This window comes from Suricata suricatta, chromosome 10, assembly GCF_006229205.1.
Source record: "Suricata suricatta isolate VVHF042 chromosome 10, meerkat_22Aug2017_6uvM2_HiC, whole genome shotgun sequence".
Taxonomy (NCBI): Eukaryota; Metazoa; Chordata; class Mammalia; order Carnivora; family Herpestidae; genus Suricata; species Suricata suricatta.
Genome location: NC_043709.1, coordinates 16,189,938 through 16,210,381, shown reverse-complemented (window position 1 = coordinate 16,210,381; position 20,444 = coordinate 16,189,938). Strand labels below are relative to the sequence as shown.

At 48.4% G+C, this 20,444-nt stretch overlaps 1 protein-coding gene across 2 annotated transcripts in view; it reads right to left on the bottom strand.

The window, feature by feature from the left end:
* The window catches only part of APPL2 (adaptor protein, phosphotyrosine interacting with PH domain and leucine zipper 2), a 54,233-nt gene that overhangs the window by 23,661 nt on the left and 10,128 nt on the right, over positions 1–20,444 (bottom strand). For both annotated transcript variants that reach the window (XM_029953114.1, XM_029953115.1), the window contains exons 3-8: positions 10,804–10,863; positions 10,183–10,254; positions 5,893–5,980; positions 3,171–3,212; positions 3,000–3,058; positions 1,709–1,855 (exon numbers count right to left, since the gene is read on the bottom strand). In XM_029953114.1, the coding sequence (XP_029808974.1) occupies positions 1,709–1,855; positions 3,000–3,058; positions 3,171–3,212; positions 5,893–5,980; positions 10,183–10,254; positions 10,804–10,863 (468 nt within the window). The remainder of the gene's footprint in view (positions 1–1,708; positions 1,856–2,999; positions 3,059–3,170; positions 3,213–5,892; positions 5,981–10,182; positions 10,255–10,803; positions 10,864–20,444) is intronic.

The window sequence follows — 20,444 nt, the reverse complement described above, 5'->3', positions numbered from 1 at the left end:
CAGGCCCCCTGGGCCCTGCAGCAGCGTTCACTCAGAGAGCGCGGGCCACGAGATGCGGCGTGGTCCTTAAGGTGACACACAGACACCCAGCAGGAACAAGCCCACCCTCTCTAAGCCTTGCGAGGCCCCTCCCCTAACCGCCCAGGCTCCCCAAACACTAACTGATCAGACCTGCAGCCGCTCATCTTTCTGAGGCTCTCAGGCCAGGACCCTGTCTGACTTGGACCTCTAAGTCCGTAGGCAAGGACCGTCAATCCAGGGGGGACAGACGTGACAGGAGGCATTAATTAGAAAGAGCAAAGACAGTACCGACGTTCTCTCACAAAGCCAGGATGTCCGACAGGGCAGAGGTGCAAAACTTAAAGGAAGGAGAGAGGGGGCCAGAGGAGAACGGCGAGGACACATCTTGAGGAAGCGGACGGCTGCTGAGGGTCTGCCGAGGACCGGAGCCCACCCCCAGCCCACGACTGGACAGGGCTGGTTTTTGGTTTAACCCAGCTTTGCTCAGATGTCGAGGAAAGGCTAGAGCTCTCGACTTAAGCATCCCCTCTGAAGGCGGACGCCGACTTTCATCTTGCCATTCAACAACGTAACAACCACATTAAGAAGACAGATAACTGAGGGGCGCCTGGGTGGCCCAGTTGGTTGAGCTTCCGACTTCAGCTCAGGTCATGACCTTGCTTTCATGGGTTTGAGCCATGTGCTGACAGCTCAGAGCCTGGAGCCAGCTTTGGATTTGATGTCTCCCTCTCTCTCTGCTCCTTCCCTGCTCACACTCTGTCCCCGTCTCTTAAAAAAAGAAAACATAAAAAAAAATCTTTTAAATAAAAAACACAGATAATTGAGCCTGAATGCTTAAAGATCCTCTCTTGGTCCCCTCTCTCTTGAATGCTACTGATGCCGTGTTTTTAAAAACAGATGTACTTTTTCAGTGTATTAAAAATAATAGAGGCTCACATATGTGGAATTTTAAAAAGTTGCTTTTTCTTCCCAACATTCTGCTTCCTGACACCCTCTTCCATTTCTAGACCGTCAGCTGAAAGGTGAGCGGGTGTGTGTCCGGCATGCCAGAGCGAGGTGCTGGGGGCCACCAGATGGGGCCGGGCACAGCAGGGAGGGGGGCGGCGGTGCCCTTCGCCTCACACGCACACCCGCTCCTGGCCCTGCCAGGCTGGGCCCCCCAGCCCCCACCGCAGACTCCCGGCACGCAAAGGTTCAGCAGACCACTATCGGGGGGGGGGGGGGGGGGGGGGGAAGAAGCCAACACACCGTCGACAGGGACCTCGGCAAGCGGTGGTGACATTTTGCCACAACCCAGATGCCAAGGTGCAGCAAGAAGCTCAGCAATGGGCACGGCCCAGCCGAGCGTGGCCCGCACCGCACGCGGCAGCAGAGGGATGCGCTTCTCAGCCCAGGCCCAGCTCTCACTTGGCTCAGAGACACGGGCCACACCAGCCCCTCCCCGAGGGCGGCCTGGGATCAAGGCCATCACTTCCCGCACGGACGGCCTAACAAGTCTGGCTGACGAGGACCCAGCCTGCCTGGAGGCCCTCCTGTGCTGAACCTGAGGGAGGCCCAGGGAGGTGGTGGCTCCTGCTTCTTCCTCCGGTGACGCCTTGGTCCCTCCTAAACGCTGCCGGAGCAGGAACGGCACTCCGCTCTCCCCAGCCGCTCAGGGCTCAGCCCTCAGGGGAGGGCACCAGCCTACCTGTCCGTGGGCAAAGCCTATCATGGGCTCCATCATGGCCACGCGCTTCCTGTACTGCAGCGCGTTGAGGGCGCAGTAGTACTGAAGGGAAGAAAGGTGCTGTTTCCGCCGCGCGGCCGCCACCTCCTTCACGACATCGGTCTTCACCTGAGGAGGCGGGAGGAAACGTCGGGCTAACAGGCATGGCAATTCTTTAGGAGCACGAAGCTTCAACAATGTTCCTTTATTCACAAAACCCGTCCCTGTGACAAATACAATAAAACCCAGACAAAGCTCCCCACCTTATGTTTTATTTCTAAATTATTTTTATTTTATTTTTTTTCAGGAGAGAGAGAGAAAGAATCCCAAGAAGGCTCTGCACTCAGCACAAAGCCCCATGAGAGACTTGATCTCACAACCACAAAATCATGACCTGAGCTGAAATCACGGTTGAATGCTTAACTGACTGAGCCACCCAGGTGGCCCCTGCCTCATCATGTTCCCGAAGCCCAAATTAAAAATACCAAAGTCCTCCGTGCTTGTGTGACTGCCCTGGGGTGAAGCCAATCACTCTCTGCCGTCAGCACTACCAAGTGCCGCGATCCTGTGGGAAAACAATACGGTGGCCTGCCCTGAAAGCCACAAACGTTTTAGTTCATGTGTAAGATTGTATTCCAAGGAAATAATTTAGCTGAAGGAAATTATGCAATGGAAGTAAAAAGCCACATGCGTTAAAAAGTTCCATATCATTTACAGTAGCAAAAAGCAGGAGTTAAAGAATCAGAGTAGGGGCACTTGAGTGGCTCAGTCGGTTAAGCGTCTGACTTCGGCTCAGGTCATGATCTCACAGTTTGTGAGTTTGAGCCCAGCATCAGGCTCACTGATGTCAACATAGAGCCCACTTTGGATCCTCTGTACCTCTCTCTCTGCCCCTCCCTCACCTCACACTCTCTCTCTCAAAAGTAAAGTAAACATAAAAAAAAAAAAGATTCAGAGTCAATACCCAAGGCAAAAAATTCAAGTGACCTGAAACATATGAGGCAGAGAGCCAGGAGGAACCAAGCTTGGACGGAAAACACTGAAATTTTACCATGGTTTCAAGGTGGTGTTTAATAAACCAGTTTGAAAGCTAGAACAGGGAGGTAGAAGTCTACTTAGGAGATTCAGAATAAATAATTTAAAATTTTATGTATATGAAAGAAGAGAAAGGATTCGTCAAGATGCCCTCACTGCCACGAATTCACAACAGGAAACTAGAAAAGGAGCTTAAGCAAATGACACGACAAACAAAATGTAAGGAAGGTACTCTTACCTTTTCATTCTCTTTTTTCTTAGGAAGCCTGCTATATTTTGCCATAGAGAGGTCGTGCTCTAAAAATAAAGAGGCATTTTAGCATGTAGATGGTTGAAAGGCAAGGTCATTCAGGCAGCACCTCCGCCCACGTGCATGCCACGCGCACCCAAGAATGGAAGGGATGCTTACCATTACTGGCGAGTCCAAAAAGATCCTTTAAAGTGCTTACTTCTGTACAAGAGGGGAAAAAAAAACATCTTAGAGCAAAGAAAAATAAAATACATCAACCCAGAGCTCTTGCCCAAGAAAACAGAAGTGTAAGCGTGGGAGGAGGCAGGCTCTGTGGGCACCTGCTCAGAGGGCTGGGAATCCTGGTCTGACTGGAACGTGTGGCTTCGGCTGCTTCCCCTACCTGGTGACCCGGACTGCTCTTAGGGCCACTTGTTTTAGCATCCGGGGATGTGTGAAGCAGGGGGCACTGTGGTACCCAGATTCAGGAGACCTGGAGGACACGCCTAAGCTCAGATCCTCCAGCCCCTAAACAGAGTGTTTTAATACATCTTTCCTCAGAACCTCCTGACCGTACCCAGAACCTAGAAAGGTCCTGTTGCCGCCACTGTAGCGTCTGGCAAAGCACCATTAACAAAGGAGTACGGGGTGCCTGTTTTAATGAAAAAGTCTGAAGCAATCTAGTCTACGGCACCTGCGACAGGCCAGCAGACGCCACTATCACCCCACGTGGGCGCCGCACCCATCACACACAGACAGGCCTAACAAAGTCCAAGACTAAAAACATGAAGAGGTCAATGAGGGCGATGCCGTCCAAGGTTACAGACTCAAAAACACGGAGACATCTACAAGGAAGCAATAGTTTCCACGACTCTAGAGCAATCCAGATTTGCTTCATCAAAGGAAATCACTTTCACATCACATCTTTTATGTCGCTTTTCAATTTGCCTCAAAACTCCCTACAGCTTTTAAATTTCTCTTCACATAAATCTCACCCTTTCTGGTATCAGAATGCTTTCTGCCTGTGTCGGGTTGCATCTCTCTGTCTATCTCCCCTTTTACTTCCTGCTGGAGCAGTGCCGGGGTTTTCCCTTATCAGGTTAAATAGCTTCCTGAGGATCTTTAGTGTTCCCTTCATTCAATTCTGTACTTGCATTGATGCGTAAATGAAAAAGGCATCAAAGGGGAAGATAAAAAGCACTAAGCAGAGAGAAGGCCAGATTCTAACCTGGTTCTCAGGCTGACTCAAGTATGACCAGGGCCAAATACTTCAAGTTTGTACATGATGGTGTCATCAGAAAAAGTTACTTTAACTTTTCATAGATACCCTAGGAGGCTTCTGTTTTCACTACAACTAGATAGTTGTATTCTCTTAAAAAAAAATCGCCATCCTGGGCAAATACTACCACTCCAACACTGAGTCCTTCAGGATTAAGGCAGGCCATGGTCATTGCCACTGCAGGGCACCCCTGCCTGTGGCTCATCCCCTAGGAACAAAGCTAAAAGACAGGAATCTGACAACACAGGTCTACAGGTGATTATTTTCTGTCTAAAAGACTTGGAGTTTGGTTCCTAAATGATATCCCCATATATTTACACTAATTGTATTTAGAGAAAAATCCTTATAAAACAGTAAGGCGTTCAGTTCATACTGGATGATCAGCACAGGACCACGTTTAGATTTGGGATTTCATGCAATTATAGATGAGCAATACTAAAAACACTAACAATTCTGCTCAAGAGAATTGACAAATAAATGGCACGTCAGTAACCTTGCGTAAAGAGAAACACACGGTAACTGACATGCCATTTATTGTTCTTCCATGAGAGTTTCAGGGCTGTCAGGCTGCCCTCGGGCAGTGCTGGTGCCAGTCCTCCCCTCATCCCTACAGCCTCACGGGACGTGATCACAGGGAATCTCCAGGTCAGGGGCACAAAGAACGTCATCTCTAAGATGTACTGCATCCTTTCTGCCTGAACAGATTTTACACTTCAAGATGTTACATTTTTAAAGAGGAAGCACGATATTGAACAGATCTCTCAGTACCCAGGTTTAGACGTTTTTGGCTGGTAATTTGTCTACTAGCGTTCTAGAAAATGTAATTCCTTAATCCCGAAGCAATGACTATTTTCGATGATATAAAGAGCAAAAAGACTACAAAGTTTGGATTCCTTTTTGTAACAGCAACTACATTTTTTCAAGATTATTTTTATATGTATAGTTTAACTACCTTGATTTTGAAGAGATATTAAATTATTCTAAGGTTTTTGGTTGGAGAACCAAAACTAGTCCAAAAGGGCAACCTGGCTCCCGGAACCAGTCTCAGGGACGCTGGCTCATTAAGAACGTGAGCTCCAGGAGAACCGGGAGCTCGTCCACCTTGTTCACGGAGGCCGGCATGGGTAGAGCATGGTCCCCGCCCTCGCCCCCTCTCTAAGCCGCCCCTCTACATTCCAGAGCTCTCCTGGCTCCCTAGGAATAGCACACCTTTACCAATGCTCCCAACCAGCAATACTAGCCTTGCCGTCCCTGACTCCTTGGTACTCTCTCAAAACCCAGCACAGAGATCACCTTCTCCAGGAAGCCCTCCCTGCTACCTGAACGTCAAAAGGGGAATCACACCTTTCTGTGTGTATTTATTCCTTGCACCTGTCTGTCCTGCTGCCCTCCTCACACGATGGTACGATTGTTTCCAAGTCTCTTTTCCCAGTGGCCTGTAACCTCCTTTAGGGGAGCCAAGGACATAGTGGGGATTCAATAAAAGTCAGCTAAACCAAAGTGCTCGAAAAAAGGAGGGCATTTCTTAGTGATGCACGTTTTTAAATAAATTAGTACAGTCAGAACTATTATAAAATGAACAGATATTATGAAGGTAATTGGCACTGAACTCAGTCACTTTACCTGTGAGATCCTTTTCTCGAAATTGTATAATCGGGAGAACCATCGTATCTGCCAACTGTTTAGCCAGCTCTGTATGGAGAACATTGAGCTGGAAAAAAAAAAAAGAAATCTTAAGTGAAAAAAATCATACCCACTATTACGGCAGCTATCTGATTTCCGCATGGATCACACTGAACACTTCCATGCGGCCAGAGTTCAGGTACACTTCCCTTAGCAAATAAGCACCCCTCGCAAAGCTGCCGCAAAGCTGCAAGTGATACAGGCCTAGAGGTGCTAAAACCAAACGCAAGGCTCTAACTGACCAGGCATCAGGTACGTCTGCTAAGAAGTCTCTGAGCGCATGGCTATGGTCTGTCTACTGTGCCAACCCCGGTGCTATGATCCCAGTTGGAGCCACATGAGCTGGAGTGCTTTCGTGCGCCTGCAGCAAACACAGCTCACCCCGGGCGCTCAGCTCTGGTCACACTTTACCCTTTCAGACAGGGCCAAGGTCATGCCTGGAAGATCGGCCTGCTGGGAGCCTACTAACACTAAAACCATAGCAGCTGCGGGCCTGGGGATTATTCTGGAGACAGAAGGCTCCTCACTGAAACCTCAGATCCCAGGCCTCTGTTCTTTAGAAAAGGATCTTACGAAGAACAAGATGACTGTTTGAACGTGACCTTCCTCACCAGATCATTTTAATGGCTCTCGATTCTTTCTCTCCTTCCAGCTTGTCAAGGCCTTTCTAAATCCTGTCGTAAATGGTGTAGGAGAAATACAAGTCCTCCCCCTCAGTGCTGTCACTTCTGAGTGCTTTCTGCATGCCCGAGTTACATGCTTTGTATCATTTGGTACTCAGCCACTCCGGGAGCGAGCTCTTACTTCTTACACTCCTTTAACAGGCAAACTCCAATCCAGACAGCGAAGAGGCAGCAAAGCTGGGATTTTCATCTGGAACCTGAGCTCCAGACTCTTCCTACTAAACCGTGTTGGATATAGAGCCTGTCTTTTGTGCTCACAAAGTTGCCGAAACTTCAAATGTTTGGTAGTCTAGACATCAGCAATAAACGCAGACGTTACTGAGGATGCTCTGGGATTCCTGCCCGGTAAACAAGGGGAAATCACCCAGCAATCTTTTGTGCCATACACATTTGGCAAAGTTTGCTTCAGCGGTGATGGCAGTCACATACTTTGCACACAGCTCTCTCTCCGACAGATCTGGACCTGCAGGGCTGTGCCTCCAGAGGCTGCTCTGAGAAGCTGACAGACAGTCACTTGCCAGGCAGGGGAGCTGTGGGCCAAGCAGTTAATGTTCTAGCTTTCAATCAAGCCAAAGCTGGCAGCTTTATTCTGCTGGGAACACATGAAGACAGCCATGCTGATAAATGCCACCAGGCCAGAAAGCGTTAACCATTTCTCCTGAACAGCTTCAGTGAAAAATGTACTGTTTTTTCTTTTTTTAATACTAACCGTTAACTGAATGAAAATCAACAAATGTACCTACTATGTGTCTGGCTATGTGTTCAATACTCTGATACACATTATGTAATTTCATCTTCACAAGAGCCCGATTAAACGGACTTTCTCACTGCTGCCATTTACAAAAATCAGGGAGATTGAGTGGCTTTCCAATGATCATGCGCTTCTGGAATGGCAACCTTCCTAGCCTCTCAGCTTCTTCCTCATTTCTTCTTAAGGATCAAGGGGTCTGTCATCAACTTTTTGTGTGGAACTTCTGAAAGGTATGGGACAATGGCTTCTAAACACTGTGCCTTCACTCAGGAGAGTGGAAAGAGACCACCTCTTGGCACTCCGGTATTGTCATACTGAAGATCAGGAGAACACCATCTTCCCGGCATGGCCACTGTGTCGACAAAACAGTGACCTGAATGGAAAACACTTGGGGTAGAGGGTCTGACTGACACATACTCGTTGATGTAACCTAGACCGAGGATGACTTCCTGTCTCAGGCGCACTCCATGGAAGTAATCTAGAAACCTGCCTGTGGGGAAATCAAGAAGGGCAAAAATCTCTGCATGCCTACAACATGGGATGTCTGCTTCCGAGGCATTTTATTAAAAATATAAGCCACGTGAATCTCTACTTTTAGTTGGATTCTTAATTTCTGAGTCAAATTACTTGTCTTGAAAACTTTTCAACCTGGCACAGGCCCAGATAGAGAAAACAACCAGAAAAGCTACTCGAAAGCTTCCCACCTGAGCTGACCGCTCTCCACACCACAAGGTTTGTTTGAAAACCCCTTACGTTGCCAAGCTTCTGGAGAGGACGTGATCCTACCTATAAAATCACATTTCCAGCCTTCCAGCCTTCGGGAGTGATTCACTCCCCACCAAGAGAATCATCATCCCTGCCTGTGAAATGATGGTTCTAAGTAAATATCTCAAACTGGAAAGCTTGGTTCTGGGTTTCTAACCGCATTTCCTCAGCAGCTCTCTTCTCGGGAAAACACATGACTTCAGGGGGTGGAGTCTGCTGCTTCTCCTCCTGGGTTATTTATTCATAGTTAACTAGGAAACATTCATCTCCTCACCTTCCACAGAATTACTTTTTGCTCCCCTCTAATTTCTTTTTCCATTTGTTCTCCTCTTCTGGAAGAGACTCCCATCTGTATTAACATACATTTTGAAGACAGTCACAGTCATGGGAGAGAGGAGGAAGCTTACAGGAACTGGATGACATGTTCTCTAGTGTCACCCCAGTGTCCAGGACAGCATCTGCTAACCAGTAGGTGGTCCGTACATGTGAATAACGGCTTGTGGGACTGATGTGTTGAATGAATGAAAATGCAATCAGGACAATTTCCTATGAATGTCAGTTTCTCATTTTCTTTATTTTGCTTCTTAATTTAATGCTTATTCTGAGAGGGGGGCGCGGGCGCATGGGCGTGCACGGAGCAAGGGAGGGGCAGAAAGAGAGGGAAATCTAGAATCCAAAGCAGACTTTAGGCTCTGAGCTGTCAGCACAGAGCCTGACTCAGGGCTCAAACTCACAAACCGTGAGCTCATGACCTCAGGTAAAGTTGGACACTCAATGGGCTGAGCCATCCAGGTGCCTCTCATTTTCTTTATTTTGAAAGTTTATTTAGAGTGAGAGAGCACATAGAAGGGAGTGGGACAGGGGCACAGAGGGAGAGAAAGAACCCCAAGCAGGCTCTTTGCTGTTAGTGTGGAGCCCAATGTGGGGCTTGATCTCAGGAACTGTCAGATCATAACCTGAGCTGAAATCTACAGTCAGGTGCCTAACCGACGGAGCCACCCTGGTGCCCCAGTTTCTCATTTTATAAACTAAAGTCAGTATCTACTTTATAGCAGTTAAATGACATCTGCATATTTTGTTGTGCTTATTCCTTGTCATGATTTTCTACAATAAGTACTGCAAACTCTGCAAGACAAAATACCAATTTCATACCGACCCAATTTTGCCGAGGGTTCTGCCCAGCATGGCAGCATCTGAGCTGGAATGTTCATTACAATTAGGATTTATGTACTTTTCTTATAACAATACCTGGTTTTCACAAGTGCTCATGTACTATACAATATATGAATTATACAATACGGCTACAAGAGCAGTTATATGAGACCCTTTGTAGTGGGGTGAATTGTGCCCACTCTCCCCCTCCCCCCAAAACTGTCCATCCAGAACACGTGAATATTTAGACACAAGGTCTTTGCAGATGTAACGAAGCGTCTCGAAGTGAGATCACCTGGGGTTATCCTGGTTGGCCCTAACTCTCACGACAAATGTCCACATAGGAAGAGAAGACACAGATGAAGGGGTGAAGAGCAGGGTGGGGAGGAGGCCACGAAAGTCAGAGGCAGAGACGGAACGGATGCAGCCACATGCCGGGGGACACCCAGGGCCACCAGAAGCCAGAAGAAGCCAAGAAGGTTTCCCCCTGGAGCCTCTGGAGGGAGCATGGCCCTGCCCACAAGTTAATTTCATACTTCTGGCCTCCAGAACTGGGAGAGAATATATTTCTACTGTTTTAAGCCACCGACACGTAATTTATTACTAGCAGCCTGAGAAACTACTACACTCACCTTAGGAAACTGAATTCTTAGAAATCTTTCTTTTGGTCCATTGTACATGTATACCAAAGCCTTTCCCCTCACACTGGAAACAAATATAATCACATACAATGGGGCTTATGAAACGGACCTTGGAAGAGCTGAGAGCCGAGGTATCTTCTCAGAGATTTAAGCAGATATCCAAAAATGGAAAGTGGGCCAAAACAAACATGAAAGAAAGTTCAAGAAAGAATACAATTTTGCCACGCTGTGATCTTACCTCATCTACCACTTTGGAAAAATAGTGGAGTGTAGAAATTACTTCTTCATCACCTTTGCCAAGAGCGAAATTCTAAGAGCAGAGAATAAAAGATGTGGGTGTTAACGCTTGGGGAGTCAGTGCTGCCGCGTCCCCCAGGCTGCGCCACCCCCCACGCTGCTCCCACGCTGCTCCCACACGCACATCACCTCTTGGAGTCCATGCGCGGAAAAGTGGTGCGCTCGCCGTGTCCCGCCTCAGCGATGCCCCTAATCGCCCCTCCCGGACCACTGCTTTGTGGGTCACCACCCTTCTGTCTGGACAGAATGGCAGTTTTGTGTTTATTTCCTGACACTGGGTCATTCCCTGGAATTTGATTCATCTGTAGTCCCTCAGACTATAAACTCTCAAGGCAATGGGTTACTTCTATGCTAATTAGAAAATATCATATTTTGGGATAGTCACCAGTTAGAATGTATCAGTGGAAGGGAAAAAACAAGACAAAAAAATAAGAGTGCACTTTGGACAAAAACAAAAAAGGAAATCAAAGTCTCTCAAGGACGCCTCTGGAGAATTCCTTACAAGAATCCCACGTATGAGAGTCCTGAGTGCCGCGTCACATGCCACATAATCCCAAGTTACCTGTTTTTCATATGCCAGCAGCTGCTTAGAAAGCTGTTGAGTGGCCAGGCACATCTCATTCTGCAGGGAGAAGAGAAAAGCAGACAAGATTTGTCCAGTACGTGTGTAGTCACTGAAAAAAGAGGTCACCTCTGAGAATCCCTTAAAGAATGTAGGTCTGTGTCTGTAAAATAATAGCGTGTTCAGAAATTATTCGGAAAACAAGACGAAAGCAAATGAAAAGGCTGAAGCTTGCCCTCCCTCTCCCCCACCCCACAGCATTTGCAAGTTACCACTCCTTCTGGTCAGTCAGTACAAAAATGTATGGGCAGTTACACTGTGCCCAACATCCAACACGGATGCGGTCCCCATCCTCACGAGATTCACTGGGGAAGCACACATCAAAAAATCGTTACAGGGGCACCTGGGAGGCTCAGTCGGTTAAGTGTCCAACTTCGGCTCAGGTCATGATCTCGCGGTTTGTGGGTTCGAGCCCCACGTCGGGCTCTGTGCTGACAGCTCAGAGCCTGAAGCCTGTCTTCAGATCCTGTGACTCCTTCTCTCTCTGACCCTCCCCTGCTGGTGCTGTCTCTCTCTGTCTCAAAAAATTAATAAACTATAAAAAATAAAAAATAAATCATTACAAGCACAATGAGAACCACAAAGGAAATCACAGACATGTTAGGAGGCTCTAACAGGAGGGCCTGGATGGTCTGCGAGGGGGAGAGGCTCTAAGCAGACCCCTGCAGACAGACTAGGAGTGAACCACAGGAACGAGCTTTCCAGATGGGACTGGCACGGGGAGAAGATGCACAGTCTGAGGAGCTCACGGAGCAGAGAGTAGCTGGAGCCAGGGGTGCAGGCGTGGGGGCAGGACAAGGCTGGGGTGCAGGCAGCGCAAGGGCACGCACGCCTCCACGGCCCAGAGCTAGACTCCACTCCACGAGCGCTGGCAACTTCAGCAGCACCGGGACGCAAGCAGACCCGGCAAACTTAACGAGTCCGAGGTCAGGAATGCCGCATACTAACACGGGAGCACAGCTGTGACGTCCCAGGACGCCTGTTTTGTGCCATTTTTCACTGGCCTCTACTGTCCAGCTTCCTCTCTCTGGTCTATCCCTCTAACCTCTGGCGACAAGGGCAGTTCTCCACCACTAGCCTCCCACCATTGATGCACTCAGCCCAGAAAGCGTGTCTTGTGTTGCTAAAACTCAGTGAAAGCTTCTCTTCCGATTCAGGACTCACTCCTAACAGAGGGGCAAAGCCACAGGGTCTGACCTGGAGAGAATGAGGGGCGGGCACTGGCCGGCCTTGGCTGACTTTCGAATTCCCCTGGGCTTACTATTCCTTTAGAGAAGAGGCCTGAGAAGGACAGATATCATATGTTTGCACTCATAGGTCTAACAGGAGAGACCTGGCAGGGGACCATGGGGAGAGGACGGGGGAAAGAGAGCGGGGGAGAGTGAGGGACACAGATCAAGGGAGACTACTGAATACTGAAAACGAACCATGGACTGAAGAGGGAGGGGAAGGGAGGGAGGGGGTGATGGTCACGGTGGGGGCACTTGTGGGGAGAAGCAATGGGTGTTATATGGAAACCAATTTGACAATAAACTATAAAAAAAAAAAAAAGAAAGAAAAAAAAGAGAAGAGGCCGGAGCTCTGCAGAAGCTTGTTTTCTTTACTGTGGTCCTCCCTTGTAAGACCCGTCAGGGCCGTAATCTCACTTTTTTCAGCCCTCTTTGCTGACAACTAGCCAACCTGTTCCTCGACTTCCTTCATCGGCCCCAAGGAACAATCATTAACAGACCCTGAGGTACGGCTCTCTTCTCTTTTTCCCCAGAATAAAAGCAGGCAAATATAATAAAAGTTCTTGGCTTTGGCATCCTACCAGCGTGCCATCGCTTTCAAAACTAACCAGAGCTGGCGGCCACGTAGCCAGAAGGAAGGCAAGGGAGCTCCTGCGCGAGCACTAAGCGTGCGTTTAGGGAGGACGACGGCAGGCTCTCGACAGCCCCGCGATGCATGAACGAACAATCAAGGTGAGAAGACTCCTCTAGACTCCCAGCTTAAAACAATACTTGGAATCAGGCAGTCCGGGGGGTGGGGGTGGGGGGGGAAATGCTTCCTAACCCTAAAAGGAATCATCACAGATGGGGAGGGGGCAGTAAAATACAAGGACTGGACAGGCATGAAACAATCGGCCAAGAAATCCTGCCTGCTGACCATCTTCAGCAGTGCTGTTCGGAAGGTCGGCATGCACACGTCGTGGCGCACTCTCTGGGCTGACAGCCTGTTAGATCAGAAAACACCGTGCTCCCCTTCTTGGGAGTCAGTAGCAGGGGCTTTAAGGGGGATTTGCTGAAGCTACTTTGGCTTCTGCCTGGGGATAGCACCATGTGCACCGGGATTTGCAGACCCAGAGAATCATCCTAACAACAGCAGCTGACACAAAGAACATTTAATCCACGCCAGATGCTATGCTAAGTACATTCTGTGCATTACTTCATTTAACTCTGACAACCTATAAGGGAGGTTCTGATTATTAACTCGATTTTACAGATGAAGAAACAAGGCATGGAGAGGTTAAGACACTTGCCCAGGGTCACACAGCTAGTTAGCAGCAGGGATGGGACGCAAACCCAGGTCTGTCCCATTCTAAAATCAACACTCTTAAATACCACTCTCTAAGATGCTTGGTCCTGCTATGAGCTGAGGCCTATGCTTTAGCCCAGAGTTGACAAACCTCCTATAAAGGGCCAGGTAGACATGATTTTTGGCTCATGAGATCTGGTCTCTGCTGTGGCTACTCAACTCTGCTGTTATAACCCTAACGGAGCCATAAACAAGACAGAAATGAATGAGTGTGGCTTCCCTCATTTAAGCAGTTATTTACATGGGGGCCTGGGTGGTTCAGTCAGTTAAGCATCTGACTTTGGCTCGGGTCATGGTCCCATAGTTCACGAGTTCAAGCCCGACATCAGGCTCTGTGCTGACAGCTCGGATCCTGATGCCTGCTTCAGATTCTGTGTCTCCCTCTCTCTCTACCTTTCCCCTGCTCACAGTCTGTCTGTCTTTTTAAAAAATAAACATTAAAAAATCTAAACAGTTATTTACAAAAATAGGAGGCCAGCCCTGTTTAGAAGTAAATGTCTCCAAAGACCCACCCTTCAGGAGGCTCTCCATTAAGCTACAATATTTCAAATTCAAGGAACACCTCTACTCTTTTAAGTCATTCTTTTCTTTATTTTAGCTAAGTCTAAAGTATTACTCCCCCATACCTGGATCCTTTAGGGACTGGTCAGCAGACACCATAACTACCCTCCATGCCTTCAAAACAAGCAGGAACCACAGCCTACTCGAATTCCTCTCTCTACAGCGCGGTGGCAAATGCTCCAAACGTAATGGGAAAACCTGCCTGAATGCTGCCAGCGTCAGACTGTGCCCAGGCTGTCAGGAGCGCCCGTGGGCCGCTCACTCAGCGGGAAGAAACGGGCACAACACACAGCACTCAGCAGTGCTTTCCGGAACCCCCCGCCGTGGACAACTGGACTCTGCCGAGTCTCTCCCAGAAACACCTGACAAAAAAGCTGTGTATTTTCAGATGCGTGTGGTTTCAGGCTGCGAGATTGTGTTCTGCCAGGACGATCTCACTGGGACAAACCACAGGTACAAAATGGCCTGTCACCTGCCCTGAAAAGAAGGGAACTTCTGTACAGAACATAGTATGTGAAAAATCTTTTGAACTACACACCAACTTTAACCTGACTCACACTTAATCTATTGTACACAAAGGTTTTATGAAATGCTTTGTCAACATCAGCCAATTAGTCCACACCCTGTGAGGTAAAGCCACACCATTATCTCTGCAGCAAGGCTTGCAAAACTGGAACCTGGGTGCAGAGTAAATATTAGTAATAATATTAGAGACAGCTGCTAACATTCACAGTCTTTTCTGCGTCCTTGACAGCGCCGTTAAGCATTTTTCATAGAGTATCACATCTAATCCTTATAATGCACCTGGGAGGTACGGACTATTGTCATTATCATTTTACAAATGAGGAGACAAAGTCTCAGAAAGGGTGATCACATTCTAAAATCACAGCTAGCAACAGGCACGGCAAAGACTCCGCTCAGGTCTCCGGGACCTACAATTGAGAGTTCAAGTTTTTAACGCTACGTATGTCCAAGCCCCGTTGGGCCTTTGGACGGGAATGTAAATCCACGCTTCTCCAGCTGTGGGTCAGCAGCAGAGGTGGCCTAGAATTCAGACTCTAAATGGAGTTCCACGGGTAAGATTTCTGTGACATTCTGGAACCGCTCTCTGGCTATTATCTACGGTATTTGATGCCTCGTGAGAATCCTTAAAAAAGATAACCTAAGTGTTGACTGACAACATCTACTACATTAGACAGAACCTCCACAGCTCCTGCCAAGGCAGAAAATAGCAGTGGTTAGCAAACCTGAAAGGAGAGGAAAACCAAGCTTTTAGGAATGTTTATGTCAGAGTGGCACAGAGTGCTTCAGGAACTGTAACTGTCATCCCAGGTCACCATGGCCTCTGCTGGCGGCACACCCATGGTGACTAGCACCGGAGGGGCTGGGAGCAGAGGCGGAAGTCCACTGGGGTCAAAGTCACAACAGAAGTACTTGCTTCAATCTCAGCAATGCTGCTGCAAGATAGCTAGGGGAGAGTCTCTGCCACCATGGTGCTTGCCACAAAGCCAGGGTCCAGAGCCCTCGAGCTGGACCACACAGGAGTAGTGAGAAGCGTGGGGAATGAAGGCAGGAAGCTGTGTGGGGGGCAGGCTGTGAGGGTGTCTGCTGAGGACATGGACGTTAATCTGCAGAATCTGCTCTCTGGGATCTTGCGGTCCAGAGGGTCAAGGACACCTCACACTCGCTGCACTGTAAGCACTCTGACCAACAAGCACACGGGGCATCTGCGCACGCTGCTGTGCTTTGGCCAGGAAGGGAAAGAAGGAAGGAAGGAAAGGTGCCAGAGACACCTCGAATGTGAGGTCTTAAAGCCAGAAAGGCTATTTGTCAGGGCAAGGGGGTGGTGGGGATTCCTGGCAGCAGGAATAGCAGCAAAGTCTCAAGACATGTAGAGGGTCTGGCATATTCTGGAACAACCAGCCATGAGCCTAGAAGAGTGGACTGATAGTTCATAGGTGCTTTGCACACCCCTTGCCGAGGAGTTTGGCCTCTACCTTGCAGTCACAGGGAGCCACGGAAGCCTCTGAAGACAGGGAAGGAAGGGAGGTTTGGAAGTGATTCACTTAGCTGCAGGGTAGAGGAGCGACTGACGGGGAGACACCTCCCTGCAGGCAGGAAGATGGGTCAGGAGACTGCTGGACCAGCTAAGAGCTGAGCACTCACTCCCCACAGCACCAACAGGCAAATGTTTTTGGACTAAGGACCCAGAGACAAGGACTACAAACAGGTTCTGAAATGGCCAGGCTTACTGATGTGATCTTAGCCCTGGAACCAGAGACTAAGCAGAGAAGGATTCCAATGGGACTCTGAAGAACACTAAGACTTAAGGGTAGGCGGCAACAGGTTCCCAGGAAAGGAGAAAGACCTAGAAGGATGGGCAGAGAGCTAGGAGGGGACCAGAAGGGGCCTTGTCACAGGAACCAAAGCAAGACTGCGTTAAGAGGGGTGTCGTTAGGGGTGCCTGGGTGGCTCAGTCGGTTAAGTATCCAACTGCGGCTCAGGTCATGATCTCGTGGTTCGTGGGTTCGAGCCCCGCATCAGGCTCTGTGCTGACAGCTAGCTCAGAGCCTGGAACCTGCTTCGGATTCTGTGTCTCTTTCTCTCTCTGACCCTCTCCTGCTTGCGTTGTCTCTCTCTGTCTCTCAAAAATAAATAAAAAACATAAAAATAATTAAAAAAAAAAGAGGGGTGTCCTAAAGGATCAGGTGCTCCCCAGGGCCTGAGGGTGGAGAGGGTACGATTTAGGTATCAAGCAGCCCCCACTGCAAGGTGGAGGGAGGCCAGACTGCAGTGGCCTGAAGAGTGTCAAGCATCCAGTGACACAGTGAGGAAAGCAAGATACACTACTCCATCCAGAAAGTCAGAATCAGAGGGCCAGCCTCATATTTAACCCAAATAAGAGTCCCAGTGTCATGTGCCATCTTAACTACTGTTATTATAAGACTGAGAAGATGATTAATACCCAGGGGTGCCTAGGTGGCTCGGCTGGTTAAGTGTCTGCCTCTTGATTTCGGCTCGGGTCAGGATCTCTCAGCCATGGGATGGAGCCCCACACTGGGCTCTGTGCTGAGCTGAGCATAGAACCTGCTTGCACTGCACCCCCTCCCCTACCTCATGCTCTCTCTCTCTCTCAAATAAAAATTAAAAAAAAAAAAAGAAAGAAAAAGACCATTAACACCCACAGCCATTTGTGCCAGGATCTGATCTTAGCCCTTCACAGGTAAACTCTATTAGCCCTCACAACCACCCAGTGAGGCAGCCATTATTATGGCCTCTGTCAACTGATAAGGAAAGTCAAGCAACCAAGTGACCTGCCCAACATCACACCGCATGAGTGGCCAACGCCAGAGTTCAGATCTGCTGAACCCCTGTCCCCAGGTGAACGACTCTCACCCAGAATCACCTTTGTGACCTGTTGGAAAGTCTTCAAAGCCATCATGAGGAAAAGCTGTAGGCCTCTCTATGGAAGACAACTGCAGGGAGCCAGGTCTCTAAAGCGGCTTCCAGAAACTACCCAGGCTCTCTGTTCCCTCACCCCTTAAGCTACGTACACACTTCTTCTCAGTCCCTGCTGCATGCACCTCAACTTGACTGGTTTTCAGGGCTATTAAAATGCACTGACTAGGGGCGCCTGGGTGGCTCAGTCGGTTAAGCGTCCGGCCTCGGCTCAGGTCATGATCTCACGGTTGTGGGTTCGAGCCCCGCATCAGGCTCTGTGCTGACAGCTAGCTCAGAGCCTGGATCCTGCTTCTGGTTCTGTGTCTCCTTCTCTCTCTCTGCCCCTCCCCCTCTCATGCTCTGTCTCTCTCTGTATCAAAAAATAAAATGTCAAAAAGTTAAAAAAAATGCACTGACTAGGCGCGCCTGGGTGGCTCAGTTGGTTAAGCGTCCAGCCTCGGCTCAGGTCATGATCTCACGGTTGTGGGTTCGAGCCCCGCGTCAGGCTCTGTGCTGACGGCTAGCTCAGAGCCTGGAGCCTGCTTCGGATTCTGTGTCTCCTTCTCTCTCTCTGACCCTCCCCTGCTCACGCTGTCTCTCTCTGTCTCTCAAAAATAAATAACAATTTAAAAAAAATGCACTGACTAAAACCAATTATGCACAAAAACTAATTCAACGAGGGAAGTTGCTCTGGGATACAAAAAGGACTTGGCTCCCACCTCTAACATACAGGAGGCCCCCTTGCCATGGGGGACACACTGCCAGACCCTGGGTGGATGCCTGAGATCATGGCTAGCACTGAACTCCATCTACGCTGTTTTTTCCTATACATACATACTTATGATTAAGCTTTAATATATAAATTAGGCATAGTGAGAAATTAACAACACATAATAGCAAAATGGAAAAATTACAGTACAGCTGACCCTTGAAAAACATGGGTTTGAACTATGCAGGTCAACTTACACGAATTTTTTTCAATAAACACAGCACTGTAAAGGTATTTTCTCCTTGTGATTTTCTTAATAACATCTTTCCTCCAGTTTATTTTATTGTAAGCATACTGTATACAACACATACAACATACAAAGTACATGTTAGTCTATGCTTTATGTCACTGGAAGGCTTCTGGCCAGCAGTAGGCTATTAGTAGTTAAATTTGGGGGGCGTTAAGTTACATGAGGATTTTCAAGGGTCTGGAGGTCAGCGCCCCACCCCGTGTTGTTCACGGGCCAACTGGATACAGTCATAAAAGCCACGTGAAGGTAGTCTCTCTTCTCTCTCTCAAAATACCTCATGCTGTACTCACCCTCCCTCGTGGAGGGTGTGAGATGGAAAGATGCCTCTGTGGTGAGATGAGGGGGGGGGTGACGCAGCGTCAGGCTACCATTGACCTTCTGGTGATGTGCGGGAGGCGGAGCACTGGCTTCTGGACTGCGGAAACGTCAGACAGCGAACTGGCAGCCTAAGGGGGAGCGCCGTGCTACGTAGGTGCTCGGCTCTTGTGGAGTAACAGGAACAACCTCTGAACACTCCTACTTCCTTAGCCTCCGCCGCCACTTCTGGAGACCGGTATGTCTGAAGAGTCCTGCGCAGTGGTTCGGAGGGGGACTGTGCGTGTGGGAGTCAAAGGCCCGAGTGCAAATTCCAGTTGTGTCACTGTGACATTAGGCAAGTTATATGACCCGAGTCTCAGTTTACTGACCTGCAAACACACGCTAGAGTAATACCGCTCCTTTCTTGTGAAAGCTCAATGAGCCTCTACAAAGGAGACGCTTAGCCTGGTGTGCGGTGTGTTTATGTACCCAACAAATGGGTACATAGCTACTATTTCTGTTACTAACAGATGCGGTTCTGACCCTATCTGCCTTCCGAACCCATCCTCATGCTTATTACAAGCTCACACTCCTGAATCCGCTCCTCTTATTTCCCAGGTAGGTACATTAGCTTGCTTGACTGGACATCTCTATCCTGTGGACCCTTGAACTACACAGGGGTTAGAGGAGCTGACCCCGCCCCGTGCAGCCCAAAATCTTTTAATTCCCCCAAAACTTAACAGCCTACTATTTTGTTTTGTATTTTTGTGGGGGGAGGCAGAAAGAGAGGGAGAGAGAATCCCAAGCAGGGTGCTTATTGTCAGTGCTGAGTCCAGCGTGGGGCTTGATCTCATGAATCATTGGGATCATGACCTGAGCTGAAATCAAAAGCAGACACTTAACAGACTGAGCCACCCAGGTGCCCCAAAGATTTAAAATGTTTTAACGTCTCCAAGAAAGAAACAAAATTACGGCAGATCTGTTTGACTGTATATGTGATTCTGTATACCAGATGTATTAAATGCAAAATTTGAGACTGAGCTGAGTATGTGTACACATGCGTCGATTCAGACACTATGGAGATTTTCACTGCAGCCAGCAGTTTGCACGACAGCACGTTTCCAAGTGACCCGTGTCTGCTGGGTCAGTGCGGCTTCCCTCACTCAGACAACTCACAACGAGGTAGTCAGTTCCCACCATGTGCAAAGGCACATCTGACAGTTAACGACCAGGCGTGACTTCAGGGACGGCTGTGAACTGCTGAGAACAGCTGGCGGGCCACAGATTCAGTCTACCACTTACGTCAAGTAAAATTTAACATTTCCCCCAAACCAGCTACAATCAGCAAAACTGCTCACATAACCTTCTTCTAGTTTTTCTCACTCTTCCTCTTTCTGACACTGTGGTCCAATGGCATTCGCCCTAGCAGAATACAGAAATTTACCACTTGGTCCGATTCAAAGTATCGCTTATGAACATTTATCGGCAGCATAAATCTGCTATACTATATTTAAAATATAATAATAAAAAACACCTTGCTAAGTGCCTGTGTTGTTAAAAAAGATTATAAGCCCTATTAATTTAAATCAACATGTCTAGGTGTAAACTATGTAAGTGATAATGTTAAGCAAACTGAGAAAACACAACTTAGGGGAAAAACGTTGAATGAAAACACAAATAAGTATTACT